This window comes from Mercenaria mercenaria, chromosome 6, assembly GCF_021730395.1.
Source record: "Mercenaria mercenaria strain notata chromosome 6, MADL_Memer_1, whole genome shotgun sequence".
NCBI lineage: Eukaryota > Metazoa > Mollusca > Bivalvia > Venerida > Veneridae > Mercenaria > Mercenaria mercenaria.
Window position 1 is genome coordinate 43,259,265 of NC_069366.1, and position 19,820 is coordinate 43,279,084.

The following is a 19,820-nucleotide window of genomic DNA, read 5'->3' on the forward strand; positions in this document are numbered from 1 at the left end:
AGTTGTACTGGAAGGGCATTCCAAAGTAATATGGTGGCTTGGAAGAAAGAGTACTTATAGTAATTACAGGGAGTGAGGATCTGAGTATAGGAGTGGGGATGCATGTGTCTTGTTAGACGGGATGGGGGGCTGACATAGTGGGGGAGTGGCACAGCAACCAAACCTTTCACTATCTTGTAGAACATAAGGAGGCGTAAATCAGATCTCCTATCTTCAAGGGTACGCCATCTCAGCTGACCTAGCATGTTTGTGACACTGCTTTGTGATATCTTAAAATGCATTTCAGATAATTTATGATATCATAGACTGATTTTGTGACATCCATAACATGAAATTAATGTTAGATTACATAACAAAATAGTGAAAATTTATAATGCATCAAATTACATCAAAAACTAAAATGAATCAAATTACATGAAAAAAAAAAATCGATCCTAAATTCTATTTTATCATATCTTAAGATCATTAATTTTGTGGTAATCGGGTAAATAATTAATTAAAGATGTCATTAAATTGAAATAATAAATATGCACTTATGAAAAAAAAACATGATTTAAAGTTATAACTAGATCTATCTCAAAATGTTTCGTGGTGGTTGGCGGGCTATGGGATCCGGACAAGGTCTGTGGGCTACCTGTCTAAGAGTAGTCCTGTTTCACTAATAATCCAGTAGAGTGTCTCCATCCCTCCGTCGCAGTATGCACGCGCCTTTAAAATTGAATGCACTTACCTAAGACAAATGACGAAATCCGCTCACATTTTTACAAATGGTGTTAAGTGTTGACAGGGGAAACAACTATGGAATTTAGGACTATTGTGCCATATATTTACTGTCCCATACTAAAAGCAGAACGAGCCTAAAATGGGTCAAATGCTCTCAGATAATATGGTTACGGGATTTCAGGTTCATATTTTCATATGTAAAATATTGTTTGGTTCGCATGCAAGCTATTTCTTCTTTTTGTCTTAACATATTTACAACTGATACAGGAGATTAAAGGTCAAACCTTTATCAAAGACGTTGACAGTTTGAGGCCCGTCTGCTAAAATAACATTAAAGCGCACCAGTGTGTTGTGACTATTCAATTGCATAGAAAATCAAGGCTTTATTGTAAAGGCACAACTGCAGATGTGGGCCTCAAATACCCCGGGTTAAATCCTAACAGTAAATACCACAGTTTTAAGCACGCCTGCATAGGGCGGGCAAGAAAAGCATGTATTAGTACCACTGTGATTTTGAATATACCAAACTACGTAATGTCTTTAATGTAATTGTGCTGTTTATCTTTTTTTAAAGATATTTCTTGTTTGCTTTCAATGAAAGTCGTTTTTTTCTCTATCAGAACTTGAAGGAATGATATTTGTTTCAGAATCAACTAAAGATAGTTTCTGAGGTTTTTTTGTGTTTTTTTTTTTTCAAAAATAGTTTTGTCAAGTTATACTTTCGTTATTCAAAAGCTGAAACAACTGATGCGTATTAGACCTTCCTGTTCAAAAGATAATATAAACATTCAAAATTGAGTCATTTGCTTTAAGTATATAATGCAAGTATCCTTGATTAAAGCAATGCGATTGATATCTATAAAAGAGGGGTATAGCCAACCAAAACTGGTTGTTCACGGATGTTTAAGGGTATTACGGGGATATGCTCCCCAGCAAAAATTTGAATTGTAAAACAGCCTTGGTGCATTTTGATGTAGTACATTTGGAGATATAATCTACCCCCAATTTTGAAATTATCAATGTAATAAATGCTCAGGCCTTTGAACTTGATGGGTAGCTGATGGCTACTCTATATACACCTGTGTGGCTTATCAGATGTCAATTCATGCAAAAATATTTGATAAAATTTGTTTATATTTTTCAATAATGAATGCTTTAGGTAAAACAAACGTCATAACTTTCTAGATCAAGTGCAATAAAGGATCGAATAAAGAAAAGGAGAAGAAGCAACCTACGAGGGCTGTTCAAGAATAGGGTAGACTTTGTCTCTAGCTTTGACATACTTTAATGAAGCAAAAAAACAAAAAACAAACAAACAAAAAACATCATAATTCGTAGTCTTTATACTACATCAAGTGTAAATTTGACATGATTATGATCATATACAGTAGGAATTACGCCTCCTCGAAAACACGAAAACAATTCACTCACGTGAATCCGGCGCACGGTAACCCTAGTTCAACGACGTTAAAACGATGTCGTGACTTCATCGAGATGTCTTCATTAAGTTTGCATTAATTCATATTTGTGAATTTCTTTATTAAACTTTATAAACAATACCTAAGTCATAATAACCTGTTTGGTTAGAATACTGAAATTATTATGAAGCGTTATCTAAGCGTTATAAACAGCCACGTCCGAATTACGCCATATTTCCAGTGCACATCGCCTTGACGAATTGCTGCACTTTGGTATATTTTCAGGTAAACAAGTGGACTATCAGTGCAAAAATTAGCGGTCGAATTCAAAACATGGGAGCTGAAAAAGCGACTGCGCCGGTTATGTGTAGTTAACTTATGATATTGGAATGTAGTTAACTTATGATATTGGAACGATCTACGCTTTTCGCGTAACATCAAAATTGCCTACAAAAATGTATGACCAACTTACACAAAGATTGCAAATTTACAGTCATATATTTTGCATTGCAATATACGAATATGTAGCTTTTTTGCAGCAACAGTCTACATTATTTTGAAGAGCCCTTGTATGTTGTATAACGAACAGTGGGTCTGTTGCCTGATCTCTCCTGGATTTTGCTTATTATAAATGCTACTGATACCAAGTTTTGCAGTTTTAGCGAGCAAAATGGCCTTGGGTCTGAATTTAGGCTATCAATATGTATGCTCATCGTTTATTGGGTTGATGCGTTTTTGACCCCTAAATTACAGTATACTCAGTTCCAAAAAAAAGTGTGCACTTTTTTAAGTTTAATATTTCAAAAAATTCCCCGAGTTTTTGTTTCATTTTTTCATACACTAACTCTCAGGTATAACTCAAAATCTAAATGCACACCAGTTTGTTTACGAACTGTTTTAAATTTTTGGTCCCCAAACATTATAAGTTTTCATAAAAATAACCGAGAAAAAATAACAGAAAACTAAGTGCACACTTTCTTTTGGAACGAGTTATTTACACAGTATTGTACACTTAACAACTTTTTCTAACGCTACCCGTAACCTTTTCGCAAAAATTTTAAAAACTACCAAGAGAACTGAATAAATTTTTAAAGGATAATTTAGAACAATATATAAAGACATCGTTTGGTACAAAATGAACAATGAAATAAGTCTAAAAATAACTGATTATATTACTAATCCAACGAAACCCTTGTTTTAAAAGTCGCAAATTTTACCCAGTAATTATGTACAGTAGTAACTAACGAAAAAGTTTTCATTAGAAATATTCTTGCAAATTTATAATAAATTGAATTTCGGATTTTTATTTATAATCGCTGTCATTTTTTATAGTTTAATGTGAGTTTATATGCACGCTTCCAAAAACCGATAAATAACTGTTTAATTGTGATGTAAGCATTGCTTTATTTTTCCGAAAAAAACCGTTTTTAGATGAGGCGGGGTGCACGTGTATGGGTTTTTTACACCGGGCACGCTAAAGAACCAGGGAAGCTTCTGTAAATGCAGCGTCTTTTATATCATGCCCTATCCGCCCATTAACATTACGAACAGACTTCTGGAGGAGTCGGCCATATTGGTTACCGGTGGCGGCTATAAATAAGCTTACAAATAAACAAACAGGCTTGACACAATCATTGTTTAAAAATTGGCTGAGTCACCCTTGGTCACCGAATCAGTGTTTCTCCCCATATAAGGACAGACTGGGTGTCTATCCAGGGTCTGTAATACAGAGCCTTTCCCAGTAAGCTAGTAGTGACCAGTCCACAGCAAGCTACAAATCATGGATCATTAGCTATGCAGTCAGGTCTAGTGCTCTTTGGAAATGACATATGTAACATTTGCAGACCTCAGAAAATAAAATGTTATTTTTCAGGATCCGTTGTATCAGAGACCCTTTTTAAGAGAAGTTCGATATTTCACAGGCACATCCCTTTATACTGAGGCATAAGAATAAAGTAACAAGTTCGAAATCTATTGATTTTATTCGCAAATACTAAACAAATTAACAAAACTGACACAACAATTAATCAAACTTAATAATATACAATTTCTACAAACATGCTTGTAAACCTATTTATGTTTTGTTACAAACATATTGTAGAATTCCAGTCTTAATATATTGGTTTATGTAATGCTATGCTGTTTTCCTTTTCATGACATGACGAACTTGATAAAAGTTTACACGTAAAAAACTTGGATAACTTAAGATTCTTATAAGTTATAACCATTAAAAACCCTTACTTCTTTAATATATTGTTTACAGTAAGTGTTTACTTAGTGTTACATGAAATTTCAAAGTGCACATCAATGCATGCAAATGATATCATATCAAACTATCACACTTCATTCATGTGCTTGATAATAACGAAGATTATATTTTGGAAAAAAAAGCGGGAGTGGCTTTTCTGATTTAGTAATAAAGTACGTACAAAATATTTTTACACAATGAAACATACTCTTTACAATTGTAAGAGTGAAAGTTTAGCGGACAATGCAATTTGCAGAAAGCGAATGTTAGTTAACCCTTACCCTGCTAAATTTCTATAATGAACTTGCCCATCTTCCAATTCAGCCAGAACCATTAACTGTTAAAAGGGGTGAATACCAAAAAAGTACTGACTGAAAGGCAAATAGTGCAGATCATGATCAGACTGCACGGATATGCATGCTGATCATGATCTACACTGGTCGCAAAGGCAGAATCAATCATGTTCAGCATGATAAGGGTTAATTTGTTACGTATTTCAGTGAGAGATATTTTCCAGTTTTATTACATTATACAGCCATATCAATTTATTAAGTAAAAGAGATTATTTATACTTAGGATGTAGCCAAATACATATCGAAGCAATATATCTTTCTGATGTAATGTGGCAATAGGTGAAATTATTTTGTCATTTATTTTTTGAGGGGTATTGTAAAGACTTACCCTAAGCTCTCTTTACACAAGGGAAATAACTTGTTTATAGAGTGAAGTTGTTGAATGAACACCATTATATCAGTGCAATGGAAAAGTAATCTATCTATGTTAAATGCTATGCAGGGTAACACAGTCATGCATCTAACAGTCCTGACTTCTTTGATTTTCTCAGATTTCTACAACTTCTTAAAAGCAATGTGATGTTGTTGATGTGTATTTAGTTCTTTTTACTGCTTCATCACCTTAAAAGTGGCTAGGCAAGAGTTTTAATGCACTTGGTGATAAAGCAAAACCTTAGCACAATAAGGATCATTGAAATACATTGATTTTATTCTGTTACCACAACAAAATGTTGTTAATGATAAAGTAACAATAAGTGTTTATAATGAGTTTTCATATAAATCATAATCACTTTCCAAGGAAGACATTTATGATTCATATTCATGGAAAACTCACTGGAAACAATTGATTATCATGTACAGATTATGAATGAATGTGGATACTAGTTACAGGACATACTGACGGATTTTTTGTGTGTACAAATGTCTGATATTTGAAAGTACTGCAGACGTCAACTGCTTGCTAGTATATAAAGCAGGGACGTAGATAGGGGCCGTAAAGAGGTGGAGCGAAAGGGGTATATCAACTCATGATTTGCGTAAATTGTTTTACTGTCAAAAGGCTCTCTTTTGGGTAATTTGGGGAAATATCGAGCATTGATTTGCGGTCAGTTTCCAGTAAACCTTGTAAGAAATCTACTTTGTTTGTTTAACACTCTAAACTTTGTAATTTATTCTAATAGATACAATTGCTCCACTTTTTGGCAAGTTGGTTGAAAGAAAAAAAGGGTCCGAGTCAGACAATTATTTCAACTGTTTACTTGTTTTTCCTTTAAATCAAATCAACTATATTATCATTCATATTTATAAGTAATTATAGTGAACCCAAAATTTGGTAAAGTTTTAAGATCATTTTCCTACATAAAGGTAGTTTCAAAAGTACTGAAATCTATGAAATACTCAACTCATAAGACTATTCTTAAACACTTTAGAAAACTGTCAGACTTATACATTACATATATAATACCACTGCAAACCAAAGTATATTGCAGTGTCTATTTTTTATATAAAATTGAAAGTGGAGTAGATCACATACATTTTCTAAAATAAGATTGTTATCAAACATTATCAATATAAATGTACACGAAGATAGATAGAATAATGAAAATTATAACAAAGTTTAAAGCTGATAACAAGCTATATCTTGTCCATGTTAACAGTCAGTCACAACTGGAAGACATACTGTTAGCTAAACAAGACCTGCTTGTAAATCACAAAATGTCTCCCATGACGACCTGTTTGAAGTAACCATGACAACCTGTTTTAGGTAACCATGATGACCAGTTTGAGGTAACCATGTCGACCTGTTTGTTTGAGGTAACCATGACGACCTGTTTGAGGAAACCATGATGACCTGTTTGAGGTAACTGGGCACATAATTAACTGTATGTTGGGACACTGACTTTTAACCAAATGACCACAAAAATCATGAAATAAGGTTGGACAGCTGTCAGCACAAACATTCTTGAGCTAAAGATCATAAGTTTTTTTAGTCTCAATGTTACTGTAACCTTGACTTTGACCTACTGACCCAAAATACTACTAACCACAGACCCTCTTACCCAAAAACGATAGTGGCCATCCATAGACCATATCAAAATGTCATGAATATTGATAGCCCTAGTCCCATGTATTCTCCATCTATTGAAAAAAAATCCTATGAAATTTGACACTGTGTTTTCTAGTCATTGATCAGAAGCCAAAGTGTCTTTCCAGGGACTGACAGAACAACACAGTGAAAAAATATGCCTTTTCTTTGATGGTGAGCATAAAAATTAAAGTCCTACATTCATTTTGGTGATACATGTAGTCATAGCTTCTCAAACAAAAGAAAATACAGGCAATCTGAAACACAGCTATATCATCCGCCACTGTTATGGATAGTGAAAGGGTTTATGGTATTGAGTGGAACCATTAAACATTCGAGTTGTGACCTTAACCTTAACATGGCAGGGGTGAATTTTGAATTCTGCACACTGTCTTGATAAGGGGAACATTATAGCCAAGTCATATTAAAATCCTTTAAGGGGTTTAGGAGATATAAAATGGAAGGCTCAAACCTTTGACCTTAAGCTGTGACCTTGACCTTGATCCAACATGGCTGACTCATGAGTTCTGCACATTATCATAATGAGGTGATCAATTGACCCAAGTTTCATGAAATTCCTTCAAGGGGTTTAGGAGACACAGAGCAGACACAAAATGGAAGGTTCAAACATTTAACCCAGAGTTGTGATCTTGACCTTGAGCTGACATGACTGACTCAAAAGTTCTGCACATCATCTTGATGGGGTGATCATTTGACCAAAGTTTCATGAAAATCCTTCAAGGTGTTTAGGAGATATAGAGCAAACACAAAATGGAAGGCTCAAACCTTTGACCCAGAGTTGTGACCTTGACCTTGAGCTGACTCATGACTTCTGCACATTGTCTTGATGAGATGATCATTTTACCTAAATTTCATGAAAATTCTTCAAGGGGTTTAGGAGATACAGAGCAGACACAAAATGGAAGGCTCAACCTTTGAACTTGAGTTGTTGCCTTGACCTTAAGCCAACATGGCTGACTCATGAATTCTGCAAATTGTCTTGATGAGGTGATCAGTTGACCCAAGTTTCATGATTATCCTTCAAGGGGTTTCGGAGATACAGAGTGGACACAAAATGGAAGGCTCAAACCTTTGACATCGAGCTGTGACCTTGACCTTGAGCCAGCACAGCTGACTCATGGTTCTGCATATCGTCTTAATGAGATGATCATTTGACCCAAGTTTCATGATTATCCTTCAAGGGGTTTAGGAGATACAAAGTGGACATAAAATGGAAGGCTCAAACCTTTGACCTCGAGTTGTGACCTTGACCCTGAGCCGACATGGCTGAGGCATGGGCGCTGCACATCATCTTGATGAGGTGATCATATGACCAAAGTTTCATGAAAATCCTTCAAGGGGTTTAGGACATACAGGGCAGTTGTGGCGGGGGATTAATGAGCGGGCCATGATAGCTTTAAGTCACTCACCTGACCTTGACTATTTGGTTTTGAATATACATCATGAAACACTAAAATAAAAGGTACCTTCAAGTCATTCATAAGAAGTCATTTCTTTTTTATATTTTTACTTCTGGCAGCCCATCAAAGTGGTCACATGGAACTAAGTGACGAGACTTGTAAGAGATCAATACAAGGATGCTACACATCTAGTTTGGTAAAGATACATCTAGCATTCCATGAGAAGTTGTTTAAAAGTTATCTATATTGAGCTTTGGCACCAAGTGATCTATTTGAAGGAAGTTGAGAGAAGTCAATGCCAGCATGCTTCAGACCAAGTTTGGTGTAACTGTAACCAGTAGTTTAATAGAACAAGATATTTGTGGACATTGGGTGCAGGACTCTCCACCTACAATAAATTTCTATGTCTATTTGGGTTCAGGTTTGAGGGAAAAAAGTTTGTTAGCTTATCAGATCAACATACATAATGTTTTGTTTTAATAAAGTAAGACATCAATAACACATACACTATTTGGTTAAGTATTAAATCTAGTTGGTATACTTACTAGATTTTCACTTTAGCAAAATGAGCCGCGCCATGAGAAAACCAACATAGTGGCTTTGCGACCAGCATGGATCCAGACCAGCCTGCGCATCTGCGCAGTCTGGTCAGGATCCATGCTGTTCGCTTTCAAAGCCTATTGCAATTAGAGAAACCGTTAGCGAACAGCATGGATCCTGACCAGACTGCGCAGATGTGCAGGCTGGTCTGGATCCATGCTTGGTCGCAAAGCCACTATGTTGGTTTTCTCATGGCGCAGCTCATATATTTCTGCTCTTTAAATAATCACAATCTACAGGAGTAGGACTATATTGTCAGTTAACAGTTGCCAATGATCCTCACAGGACTACTGTTAAAACAAAAAGGCCATGATGGTTCATGATTGCTCACCTAAGTTTAAGAGCTTAAATAGGCTAGATAGTGCAAAGTGGAAGAGGGCCATATAATGCTCCAGGTGTTGAAAACTCCAGAGGCAGTAGATGCTGATTACTTAAATTAATGTGACAGATGACAAACAGTTCAAACACTATATGATTCTTTGCTTTAAAACTGGGTGGAAAAAATACACACAGACCACTGGAGCAGAATGAATGCGTTTTAGAAGGGCTCCTAATAATGGTTACCTGCATCCTGTGGTTCATGAGAAGTTGTTTAGAGGTATTTCTATATTTAGCTCTTGTGGTCCTTAATATAGGGCTGAGTGTTTCGATATGATCAAGTTTGGGAGAGGACCTTACAATCACTCTACCAACCAAGTTTGGTGAAGACCCATCTTGCCTTTCAAGAAAAGATGTTGTTTACAGGTATTTCTATGTTTAGGTCTAGAGGCCATGGCCCTAGGTCGCTCACCTGAGTAACACACTGTAACAGTGTAAACATGTTTTACCTAGTAAATTCATGGAGACAAATATTCTGACCGATTGGATCAAACGAGTGGCCTCTTGAGTGTAAACAAGCAATTTCTTTGATTTGATCTAATGACCTAGTTTTTTACCCCACATGACTCAGATTCAAACTTGTCCAAACTTTAATACAAAAAAAATATTCTGACAAAGTCTCAGGAAGACTGGAGCAAAAAACGTGGCCTCTAGAGTGTATAAAGCTTTTCCTTTGATTTGACCTAGTGACTTAGTTTCTGACCCCACATGACCCAGATTTGAAATCACCCAAGACTTCATGATAACAAACATCCTGACATAGTTTTGAAGATACAATCAAAAATGTGCCCCTTAGGTTGTAAACAAGCTTATTCTTTGATTTGACCTGGTGACCTAGTTTTTAACCCCACATGACCCAGATAAAAATTCATGTGATATTTCAATGCAGACAAACATTCTGACCAAGCTTCATGCACATCAAATGAACAAGAGTGTTACAAGCTTTTCCTTTGATTTGACCGGGTGACCCAGTTTTTGACCCCACATGACTCAGTTTCAAACCTGGCCTAGGACTCATCAAGATAAAGATTCTGACCAAGTTTCATGAAGATAGGGTAATAAATGTGGCCTAAAGAGTGTTAACAAGCTTTTCCTTTGATTTGACCTGATGACCTAGTTTCTGACCCTATATGAGCCAGTTTTAAACTTGGCCTAGAAATCATCAAGATAAACATTCTGACCAATTTCATGAAATTTGGGGTTTATAAGTGTGGCCTCTAGGCTGTTTTAACAAGCTTTTCCTTTTATTTGACGATGACCTGTTTTTGACCCGACATGACCCAGTTCAATCCCGGCCTAGAACATCAAGATAATCATTTTGTGCAAGTTTGTTATCAAAAAAAATTAATAAATAAACATCTTATGGCTGAAAGGGCCCCAAATAGAAAAATTTTTCCCATTTCAGGGCAGTAACTCTAGAACCTATGATGGAATCTAGCTGCTTTTCTGAAGGAAGAGAGATCTTATTGTGACTTAAGTTGTGTGTAAGTGTGGTTTAAACCAAGTATAAAATGTCACTTCTATTGTGTTCACAAGGTAAAATTTTTTTTTATAGCTTTTTCTGGGGTCAATCAGGGGCCGTAACTCCCAAACCTATGATTGGATCTGACAGATTCATCACGGAATCCAAGATTTATTGTTGTTAAAAATATTTTGCAAGTTTGTATCAAATCAAATCTTAAATGAGGTCTCTATATGGCTGCTAAAGCCAAAATAGCAAATTTTGGCCCTTTAAGGGGCCATAACTCTGGAACCCATGAAGGTATCTGGCCAGTTTTCGAAAGGAACCGAGGTATTATGGCAATACAAGTTTGTGTGCAAGTTCAATTAAAGTTGATTACAAAACGTGGTTTCTATCATGTTCACAAGCCAAAAATAGCAAAGTTTGGCCCTTAATGGGGCAATGAGTCTGATACCCATGATGGGATCTGGCCAGTTTTCAAAAGTAACCAAGATATTATGCCAATACAATTTGTGTGCAAATTTGATTAAAGTTGATTGCAAAATGTGGTCTCTATCGTGTTCACAAAACCCTTTAAAGGGCCATAACTCTGGAACCCATGAAGATGGGATCTGGCCAGTTTTCGAAAGGAACCGAGATATTATGCCAATACAAGTTGTGTGCAAATTTGATTAAAATTGATTACAAAATGTGGTCTCTATCATGTTCACAAGAAATTGTGGACTGACAATGATGGCCGACAGACGAAGGGCGATCACAAAAGCTCACCTTGTCACTACATGGAAGGTGAGCTAAAAAATTGCAGAAGAACTTACAAGGATGCTATAGACCAAGTTTGATGAAGATTCATCAAGCAGTTCACCAGAAGAAGTTTTTTAAAAGTATCTCTATTTTCAGCTCTAACAGCCCCTAAAAGAGGCCAAGGGCCCACATGCTTAGGAGAGGACCTAATAATGATGCTTCAAACCAAGTCTATGACGATCCATCAAGCAGTTCATGAGAAGTCATTTTAAGGTTTTTCTATTTTTAGCTGTGACAGCCCCTAAAAGGGGCAAAGCTAGCCTGAGAAGGCATTGATAATACCTGCGTTGTCAGACGAAAACATACCTAATACCTATGCTTTAAAAATCCCACTAAATTTGCACTAATTAGTGTAAATTGGCATTCATAAAGTTTCTGATATTGTCAATTCGCAGGTACAAATAAAGTTAGAAATTGTCAGACTGGATTCCCAGGCTAGGGCCAAGCTGAAACATTGCACAAACTTTAATAAGGACTATGCAAGAATGCTACAGATCAAGTTTGGTGCAAATTGCAAATGTCGACCAGTAGTTTCAGAGGAGTTGTCTCCTGAAGAAAAGTATAGATGGACGTTGACTGGCAGAAGGTGAGCAATCACAATACCCTACTCCGAGCACTTCATGCTCAGGTGAGCTAAAACATAGTCCACAGAATACAAGAGGGCCAAGATGGCCCTAGGTCAGTCACCTGATAAACACACCAATAACACAACATATTATACAGTGTAAACATGTTTGACCTAGTGATTTCATGGAAAAAAATATCCCGATCAATTGTCATTAAAATTGGAGCAAAATCTTGAGTATAAGTATTTCCTTTGATTTGACCTAGTGACCTAGTTTTTGATCCCAGATGACCCATATTCAAACTTGACCTAGATTTTATCAAGGCTATCATTCTGACCAAATTTCATGAAGACCAATTGAAAAATACAGCCTCTATCACATACACAAGGTTTTTCTTTTTATTGACCTAGTGACCTACTTTTTGACCAAGATGGACCCATATTCAAACTTGACTAGATTTCATCATGGCAACCATTCTGACTTAATTCAGGAAGATCAACTGACAAAAATAGCCTCTTTCGCATACACAAAGTTTTTCTTTGATTTGACCTAGTGACCTAATTTTTTTTCCCAGATGACCATATTCAAACCTGACCTAGATTCCTCAAAGCAATCATTCGGACCAAATTTCATGAAGATCAATTGAAAAATACAGCCTCTATCACATACACAAGGTTTTTCTTTGATTTGACCTAGTGACCTACTTTTTGACCCATTTTCAAATTCGGCCTAGATTTCATTAAGATTATCATTTGGACTTAATTTCAGGAAAATCAACTGAAAAATACAGCCTCTATCGCATATACAAGCTTTTCCTTTGATTTGACCTAGTTTTTGACCCCAGATAATACATATTATAACTTGACCTAGATTTTATCAAGGCAATCATTCTGACCAAAATTCATGAAGATCAATTGAAAAATAAAACCTCCATTGCATACACAAGGTTTTTTTTTTTATTTGACCTACTGACCTAGTTTTTGACCCAAGATGACCCATATTCAAACTTGACCTAGATTTCATCAAGGTTATCATTCTGACCAAAATTCATGAAGATTAATTGAACAAGAGCACCGCCTTGCGGGTGCTGACTCTCATCTGATTTTTTTTGTGTAATAGAAACATTGTCCTAGCCATGATTTTCTAAGTCTAAAAAGGGCCATCATTCTTGAAAAAAGCAGGATAGAGTTATGTTTCTTGATGTACAGTGTCCACTTATGATGGTGAAAAACTGTTGTAAGTTTTAAAGCAATAGCTTTGATAGTTTATGAGAAAAATTGACTTAAACATAATACTCAACCAAGAAAATGATTTTCTAAGTCCAAAAGGGGCAATAATTATTGCAAAAAGCAGGATGGAGTTATGTTGCTTGCTGTACAGGGTCAGCTTATGATGGTGAACAAGTGTTGCAAGTTTCAAAGCAAAAGATTTGATAGTTTAAGAAAAAGTTGACCTAAACATAAAACTTAACCAAGAAATCTGATATTTTCTAAGTCAAAAGGGGCCATAAATCTTGCAAAAAGCAGGATGGAGTTATGTTTCTTGCTGTACAGGGTCCAACTTATGATGGTGAACAAGTGTTGCAAGTTTTAAAGCATAGCTTTGAAAAGTTTAGGAGAAAAAACCCGACCAAAAAAATAAAAATTTAAACCAAAAACTGATTTTCTAAGTCCAAAAGGGGCAATAATTCTTGCAAAAGCAAGATGGATTATGTTTCTTGATGTACAGGGTCTGCTTATGATGGTGAACAAGTATTCCAAGTTTCAAAGCAATAGCTTTGATAGTTTAAGAGAAAAGTTGATCTAAACATAAAACTTAACCAGGCAACACCAACGCAGACGCCAACGCCGACAACCGCTCAAGTGATGACAATAACTCATCATTTTTTTTTTCAAAAAATCAGATGAGCTAAAAATACAGCCTCTATCGCATACACAAAGGTTTTCTTTGATTTGACCTAGTGACCTAGTTTTTGATCCCCGAGACCCCTTTTCAAACTCGGCCTAGATTCATCAAGGTAATCATTCTGACCAAATTCCCTGAAGATTAACTAAAAAAAACAGCCTCTATCGCATACACAGGTTTTTTTTTTGATTTGACCTAGTGACCTAGTTTTTGACCCCAGATGACCCATTTTCGAACTCGGCCTAGATTTCATCAAGGTAATCATTCTGACCAAATTTCATGAATATCAGTTGAAAAATACAGCCTCTATCGCAAACACAAGTTAAATGTTGACAGACAGACGACAGACAGAAGACAGACGCCGGACATCGAGCGATCAGAAACAGGTGAGCTAAAAAGGTGTCCAGTTTTTTTCCAATTTATGCCTCATTACGGCAGATGATAAAATGCAGAGTGTATCAAATAAAGTGTTTTCAACCCAAATTTGACACAAACAAGAGCTGTCACTAATGGTGACAAATGCCCCCACAGCACCTTGACCTTTGACCTGGTGACCCCAAAGTCAGTAGGGGTGGTGTACTCAGTAAGTACTATCAGCATCTGAAGTTTGAAGGTCCTGGGTGAAGTGGTTCGGGAGTAAAGTGCCTTCATGCAGAAATTAATGTTGGTCCCTGTGACCGTGACCTTTGACCTGGTGACCCCAAAGTCAGTAGGGGGGGGGTACTCAGTAAGTACTATCAGCATGTGAGTTTGAAGTTCCTGGGGCGTGGTTCTTGAGCAAAGTGCCTCATGCAAAATGTTAACGTTGGCCCTGTGACCTTGACCTTTGACCTTTGGGGACCCCCAAATTTAGTAGGGGTAGTGTACTCTTAAGAACTTCAGCATGTGAAGTTTGAAAGGGCCGGGTGCAGTGGTTCGCGAAATAAAGTGCCTTCATGCAAAAAGTTAACGTTGCCCCTGTCCTTACCTTTACCTGGTACCCAGTCATTGGGGTGGTACTTTAAAAATACTATCAAATGTGAGTTTTGAAAAGGGCCTGCGTGCAGTGTTCACAATAAAGTGCCTTCATGCAAAAGTTAACTTGTGAAGAACGAACGAACGGACAGTTTGAAAACTAAATTTTCTCCCTTCGGGGGCTAAAAATGTGTAAAAAGAAAAGTAAAAAGATCGAGTCCAATTTCTTTGGGCTTGCTTTAAAGTACTATCACATCTGAAGTTTGAAGGTCCTGGTGAAGTGGTCGGAAAAAGTGCCTTCATGCAGAAATTAATGTTGGTCCTGTACCGTGACCTTGACCTGGTGAAACCCCAAAGTCAGTAGGGGTGGTGTACTCAGTAAGTATATCAGCATGTGAAGTTTGAGTTCCTGGGTTTTAGTGGTTCGCGAGCAAAGTGCCTTCATGCAAAAGTTAACGTTGGGCCCCCGTGACCTTGACCTTTGACCTGGTGACCCCAAAGTCAGTAGGGGTAGTGTACTCATTAAGAACTATCAGCATGTGAAGTTTGAAGGTCCTGGGTGCAGTGGTTCGCGAGTAAAGTGCCTTCATGCAAAAAGTTAACGTTGGCCCCTGTGACCTTGACCTTTGACCTGGTGACCCCAGTCAGTAGGGGTGGTGTACTTAATAAGTACTATCAGCATGTGAAGTTTGAAGGTCCTGCGTGCAGTGGTTCACGAGTAAAGTGCCTTCATGCAAAAAGTTAACGTTGTGAAGAACGAACGAACGGACAGTTGAAAACTAATATGTCTCCCTTCGGGGGGGCATAAAAATGTGTAAAAAGAAAAGTAAAAAGACTCGAGTCCAATTTCTTGACTATGCTTTAAAGAACTTTGATTGATAAATTTTAATATATCCAATACAGATTGTATTCAGTCTTCACACTAAACAAAAATGACAGGTAAAACATTTAATCAGCTTAATATGCATTTATTTCACAGACACTCTAGCTGATACTCGGGTTTGATATGTGTACACATCAGATCATCATACAAAGTTTAACCTGTTTTGTTGAAAGACGCATATTCAAGTCAGTGATACGTATCAACCGCACCTTTTCTGAATGTCCAGCATTGAAAACTCGATAAATATGAAATCCATCTCCTTTCTCATCTGCAAATTTTATCTGTTGCACTGATATCTGAAACACTTCTTTGTCGCTGGACTGTGTGCTCTTCACTTCAATGTAGTCTTTACGAGTGCCATTTTCATCTTGGATTTGAACTTCAAAATCAAATGGAAATCCTGCCTCCTCCTCTTTGTTCCTCCACAGATAACCAATAATATTTCCAAGTTCTTTTTGTTTTTCAAGATAATGAGCAACAAGTTGTTCACCCCATCGTCCTATCTCAGGGTCAGCCGCACCTTCTTCTAAGTTCAAGGGTACTGGAAGATCTTCACCATATCCAAGCTCATCAAATGTGTACTCTGTTGCCATGGTGCTCCAAATTGGGTCACCTACAAAATACAAGAAAATTTATTGTCTGAACCACATGGAAGATTTTTATACAACTAGCATCAGTTGTTTATCTCATCAGGACAACATACAAAGCATTCAACCAAAGTCAAGGTCCCACTTGGAACTCTGCATGTTGTCAGGCAATTGATGATGATAAACAACTGCTAAAGCACAGAGCTAAGAGTGAACATTCACGTCAATTATGCTGTCAAACTGTTGCATGACAGAGCTAAGAGTGAACTGCATGACAGAGCTAAGAGCGAACATTCACGTCAATTATGCTGTCAAACTGTTGCATGACAGAGCTAATAGCAAACATTCATGTCAATTATGCTGTCAAACTCTTGCATGACAGAGCTAAGAGTGAAATTCATGTCAATTATGATGTCAAACTATTGCATGACAGAGCTAAGAGCGAACAGTCATGTCAATTATGATGTCAAACTGTTGCATGACAGAGCTAAGAGTGAACATTCATGTCAATTATGCTGTCAAACTGTTGCATGACAGAGCTAAGAGCGAATTGCATGACAGAGCTAAGAGCAACCATTCATGTCAATTATGATGTCAAACTGTTGCATGACAGAGCTAAGAGTGAATTGCATGACAGAGCTAAGAGTGAATTGCATGACAAATCTAAGAGCGAACTTTCACGTCAATTATGCCATCAAACTGTTGCATGACAGAGCTAAGAGCAAACATTCATGTCAATTATGCTGTCAAACTGTTGCATGACAGAGCTAAGTGTGAATTGCATGACAGAGCTAAGAGTGAACATTCATGTCAATTATGATGTCAAACTGTTGCATGACAGTGCTAAGAGCGAACATTCATGTCAATTATGCTGTCAAACTGTTGCATGACAGAGCTAAGAGCGAATTGCATGACAGAGCTAAGAGCAACCATTCATGTCAATTATGATGTCAAACTGTTGCATGACAGAGCTAAGAGTGAATTGCATGACAGAGCTAAGAGCGCACATTCATGTCAATTATGATGTCAAACTGTTGCATGACAGAGCTAAGAGTGAACATTCATGTCAATTATGCTGTCAAACTGTTGCATGACAGAGCTAAGTGTGCATTGCATGACAGAGCTAAGAGCAACCATACATGTCTATTATGATGTCAAACTGTTGCATGACAGAGCTAAGAGCAAATTGCATGACAGAGTTAAGAGCAAACATAGTCAATTATGATGTCAAACTGTTGCTTGACATCCGGTTCATCACTACTCAAATGAAGAAAGTTAAGCGCAAAGAAAATTCAGCACATCTTATCACAATTTAATGAGAATGTTAGGATGAAACTTGTACTTTATCTTCTGATTTACCATGACTCGTAGTTCATATTCTATAATATATCTAACATCTCAGACATGTATCCTGTGCATGAGAATTCTGAACTGTGGGAAATCAGACACTAAACAACATAAAGACATTATTTGAAAAACTACAGGGATAACAGTTATTACACAGCACATCTACATGTAAGCCTGTCCACGTGTAAAAACCTACAATTGATAAATTTGTTTCTGATATCGACTGATAAAACTTCCTCTTTCAAGAAAGTGACTGGTTTGTTGCTACAGGTGAAGAATGTAATGCTTACTTGCATAATAAGGGAAGGAGCCAGTTTAAACACACTGCAATATATATGCAATTGTGAGAAAGTTAATGAAATAATGAACATGAATTAATTTTCGAATATCAAATCTAGTCAGTAAAAGTATACTGTGAAATCATTTTTATTCGCGTAGGACGAATTTTCGCGTATTACGCGCTAGAACCATTGCGCGAATTTAAGACCGAGCTATTATTATTTTTTAATTTATTTTTTCATTTATAAATTGAAAATGCGCGAATTAAAGCCTGCGCGAAACAGTCCTTTTTCACGTTTGCGCGAAATTTCATGCCAGCGAAATTAAATGATTTCACAGTAATAGTTTCAGTTCTAAATTTTTAGCAGTCTTTTGTTTACTTTTGTTTTGTTTAAAGAGCTCTTTATGTACATATATTTATCCTTTATATATTTCATATTGCTGTATGACAGACAAAGTGACATACAAGTATTTACAAACCTCTCCTCCGTTGTCTTCTTTGATATTGGTAGTTATCATCATGTTGATCATCATCTTCATTCTGTCTGTGTTTCAACTTCTGTCTGTCACTATCATCTTGAAGTAACAATATCAATTATTAATTTTATATCTGATGCAGAAACTCACATTTTGGAAAAGGAATTACTACTTGAAACATGACAAATTCATCCTCGTAGAGTTCTAGAGAAAGTTTGTTCTGCTGAGTACTTTGGTAAAAGTGAAGAATTACTGGTAGTCTAGCTGCAAAATATATTTCTTTTGTTGGAAGTGTTTTTTTTTTCTTCAAATTTCTACTTTTTTTTGCTTTTACTAACTCAGCAAAGTCTGTCTCAGCTCTGGTTATCTTTGATTTGAGAAGAAATGGGGCATGATTATACAAAATTTGAATTGCCTCAGGTGCTATCTCCTACAGGGTCTGAATACATTGGAAAATAGAAACAACATCAACTGATAGTCAAGAATTGTTTTATTTGAAAGGTTTGAAAAATTAAAATAAACCTTCATCATTTTTAGGTTTGTGTCCACTTTCTTCATTGCTAGATGCAGGGCCAGCTTCTTCATCCCTGAACCTGCCAGACTGACCTTCCATATTTACTGACCTGTAGTGACCTTCACCTCTGTTGCCTCTTGTACTCCTCTCATCACCACTGGCTTCTGTGTGTTTTCCTGTTTTATACATATGTCAAAATAAGTCAAAAGTAGCAGAAAGAAATGGTATTCCCTCTTAATAATAGATTTTTATTGTCTAAAAACTGTTACTAATATATGCAAGTATAATGTCATTTAGGTAAAATATGTGAAAGTCATAGCGTGTTTGTATAGCACTGGCACTCTAAAATATGCATAATGGCAAGTTTGAGTATTTTGCGTAAACTATTCTTTCCAAAATTCAGATTTTAATGATTAAAGGGAAAAAAAGCTGCTTCTAAAATATATATACCACTAACCATGGCAACAGAGTAAGTAATTGTGCATGCTGTGATTATGACTTAATGACCTTAAAAATAATGAGAGTCATCTAATGAATACAGGCAATCTTCAAATGACCACAAGCCATCTTCCTCTCAAGTTTGACTATCATAGGCCAAAGTATTCATTATTTACTTAGCAGAAACTGTCTTCAGTCTAAATGTCATTGTGATCTTGACCTTTGACCTACTGACCCCAAAACAAAACAAAACAATACTGACCTCAGGCATCCTTTGACTACTGTAGATTAAATTATTTGAAAATCAAATGGTCTATAAACAAGCAGACAATTAGCAGAACCATAAAATGCATCTTCTTTGAAAGGGGTTGCATGTGAAAATGTTGCATAAATGGACTGCCACAAGAAAATATGTGATACTTGACACTTACACAATTTGT

General features: G+C 36.5%; 1 protein-coding gene across 1 annotated transcript in view; it reads right to left on the reverse strand.

The window, feature by feature from the left end:
- Positions 1 to 15,355: 15,355 nt before the first annotated feature.
- Positions 15,356 to 19,820, reverse strand: part of LOC123550539 (uncharacterized) — a 77,930-nt gene continuing 73,465 nt past the window's right edge. The window contains exons 33-35 of the mRNA XM_053546776.1: positions 18,951 to 19,118; positions 18,432 to 18,527; positions 15,356 to 16,351 (exon numbers count right to left, since the gene is read on the reverse strand). Of these exons, the coding sequence (XP_053402751.1) occupies positions 15,873 to 16,351; positions 18,432 to 18,527; positions 18,951 to 19,118 (743 nt within the window). The 3' untranslated portion in view covers positions 15,356 to 15,872. The remainder of the gene's footprint in view (positions 16,352 to 18,431; positions 18,528 to 18,950; positions 19,119 to 19,820) is intronic.